The sequence below is a fragment of the Colobus angolensis genome, unplaced genomic scaffold (genome assembly GCF_000951035.1).
Source record: "Colobus angolensis palliatus isolate OR3802 unplaced genomic scaffold, Cang.pa_1.0 Scaffold330, whole genome shotgun sequence".
Lineage (NCBI taxonomy): Eukaryota > Metazoa > Chordata > Mammalia > Primates > Cercopithecidae > Colobus > Colobus angolensis.
In genome coordinates this window covers 2,476,248-2,478,743 of record NW_012116600.1, presented here as the reverse complement: position 1 = coordinate 2,478,743, position 2,496 = coordinate 2,476,248, and the positions used below count along the sequence as shown (strand labels likewise).

The following is a 2,496-nucleotide window of genomic DNA, read 5'->3' as shown; positions in this document are numbered from 1 at the left end:
AAAAAAAAAAAAAAAAAAAAAAAAAAGTAAAATATTACAATAAAGGGCAAACTTTTAAAAAGTGACCTGTGATGTGAACATGATTAAATAGTGTAAAAACAAACCATGGCTTGACCAGCATCATCTTTCTCCTCCTTTTCAGGAATGCAAGAAGGTGGCCTCTGATGATAGATCCTCAAAGTCAGGCTAATAAATGGATCAAGAACATGGAAAAAGCCAACAGTCTTTATGTGATCAAACTTAGTGAACCTGACTATGTCAGGACTCTGGAAAATTGCATCCAGTTTGGAACTCCTGGTATGTAGTTGAATAACTAATAAGATACATTACAGAACTGCCTGGGGAGGGCACAATTAACCCAAAACTATATAGATTGTTTCAAGCGATCCTCCCACCTAAGCCTACCAAGTAGCTGAGAGTACAGGCACACGCCCCTACACCTGGCTAATTTTTGTATTTTTTGTAGAGATGGGGTTTTACCATGTTGCCTAGGCTGGTCTCAAACTCCTGGGCTCAAGCAACTGCCTTCCTTGGCCTCCTAAAGCATTGGGATTAAAGGCATTAGCCGCGACGCCTGGCCCAGACTCATCTTAAACAGCGACTTGTTTAACATTTTTCATTATTTAATGATAATTAATCAAATGAGAATTTTAAAGATTATAAACCTCCCAGAAGGTTAGGAGATTTTCTTTGTCTCAAGATTCATTTGTGATGCTTCCCCTAATTTAACTGTTTTAATTTTTGTCTGTTGTTTCCCTTTAGTTCTCATTATGTCTCCAATTCTGCATTTAAAAAGGCCACTTGATATATGCCAATAGTATTTTAACACAACACTAGTTCAGTTATTTATGTATTCCTCTCTCAACTTACCCTATAGAAGTGGCAGAGAGGCGAGATGGGTTGCGGCTCACACCTGTAATCCCAGCACTTTGGGAGGCTGAGGGGGGTGGATCACCTGAGGTCAGGAGTTCAAGACCAGCCTGGCCAACATGGTGAAACCCTGTTTTTACTAAAAACACAAACATTAGCCGAGCATGCTGGTGGATGCCTGTAATCCCAGCTACTCAGGAGGCTAAAGCAGGAGAATTGCTTGAACCTGGGAGGTGGTGGTTGCAGTGAGCCAAGAGAGTGCCACTGCACTCCAGCCTGGGCAACAGAGCGAGACTCCATCTCAAAAAAAAAAAAAAAAAAGAAGTGACAGAGAGGAGAGTACAGATTTTATGTGCCTGGTTGTTATCTGCCATCTAAAATAGAGAGATTATAAACATGACAAAGATTTTTCAATACAGCCCTTATGCAGATGTCACATTTATCAAAACGAAAAAACAGAAAACTTGTGATTTGAGTAAATTGGAGTTATTAGTCATGCTTTAAATTCACGTAGCCCATCAAATTTTGACTATATGACCAAATAAAGGTAAACACTTAGGAAACTACAATCTATTTAGCTCCAGGATGGTGCAGCAAGTCTCACTTGTTATTAGACATAATATAATATAAAAGAATCATAATAAATATTCCAGGTAGTCTTATGGACACCTTATTTGTGCATATTAAGAGGGAGTTTGTTTTAAAATATTAATTATAGTTTAAGGCTCTATTAGAATAAGTATGAAATGAAGACAGTCTAAGTCTACCTATGAAATTTTGTGTTTGTGTAATGGACACATAGACACATGCACATATGGTATTTCATTCATTTGCTGTTCTTAGCATATAGAATGTAATATAGGAGTTACATAGAAAAGGGGAACATGATCTCTACTACTAAATATTTTGCCTGTTTAACACTAAGATCAGATGTGTGTGTGTGTGTGTGTGTGTGCGCGCGCATCACTGTAATAAAGTTAGAAAGTGGTTGTCACTAATTCTTATTGGGATCAATGTAGTTAGTGGGTAGGGAACTGGCCTTGGATTCAGAGTACTTGCCTCTGTCACTCAGTGTTTGCTTCAGTGACCTTCCTGAGACTCAGTTTCCCCATCTATATTTTAACCATATAGAATGAAGAAGAAATAAATTATGTATGTTGGATACTTACAGTAGTGTCTGTTGATCAATTTATGTTTTTTGTTGAACATTTACTGTATGATTTATGCGTATCATATTTTAGTATGATATAATAAGAAAGGCACAGATGATGTACTGTAGAAATTCAGAGGAATCGGGGAAGACGTCTTGAAGGAACTGGCACCTTAAATACTTTAAGTAGGCTGGACACAGTGGCTCATGCCTGTAGTCTCAGCACTTTAGGAGGCTGAGATGGGAGGATTACTTGAACCCAGGAGTTGAGGCTAACTTGGGCAACGTAGTGAGACCCATCTTTACAAAAAATACAAAAATTAGCTGGGCATGGTGCTATGTGCCTGTGGTCCCAGCTACTCAGGAGGCTGAGGTGGGAGAATCGCTTAAGCCCAAAAGGTCAAGGCTGCAGTGAGCTATGATAGCACCACTGCATTCCAACCTGGGCAACAGAGTGAGATCCTGTCTCAAAAAAA

The 2,496-nt window shown here is 38.9% G+C and overlaps 1 protein-coding gene across 1 annotated transcript in view; it reads left to right on the top strand.

Annotated features, from left to right (window-relative positions):
* DNAH7 (dynein, axonemal, heavy chain 7) overlaps positions 1 to 2,496 on the top strand; it is a 333,441-nt gene that overhangs the window by 246,656 nt on the left and 84,289 nt on the right. The window contains exon 47 of the mRNA XM_011952066.1: positions 143 to 297. Within this exon, the coding sequence (XP_011807456.1) occupies positions 143 to 297 (155 nt within the window). The remainder of the gene's footprint in view (positions 1 to 142; positions 298 to 2,496) is intronic.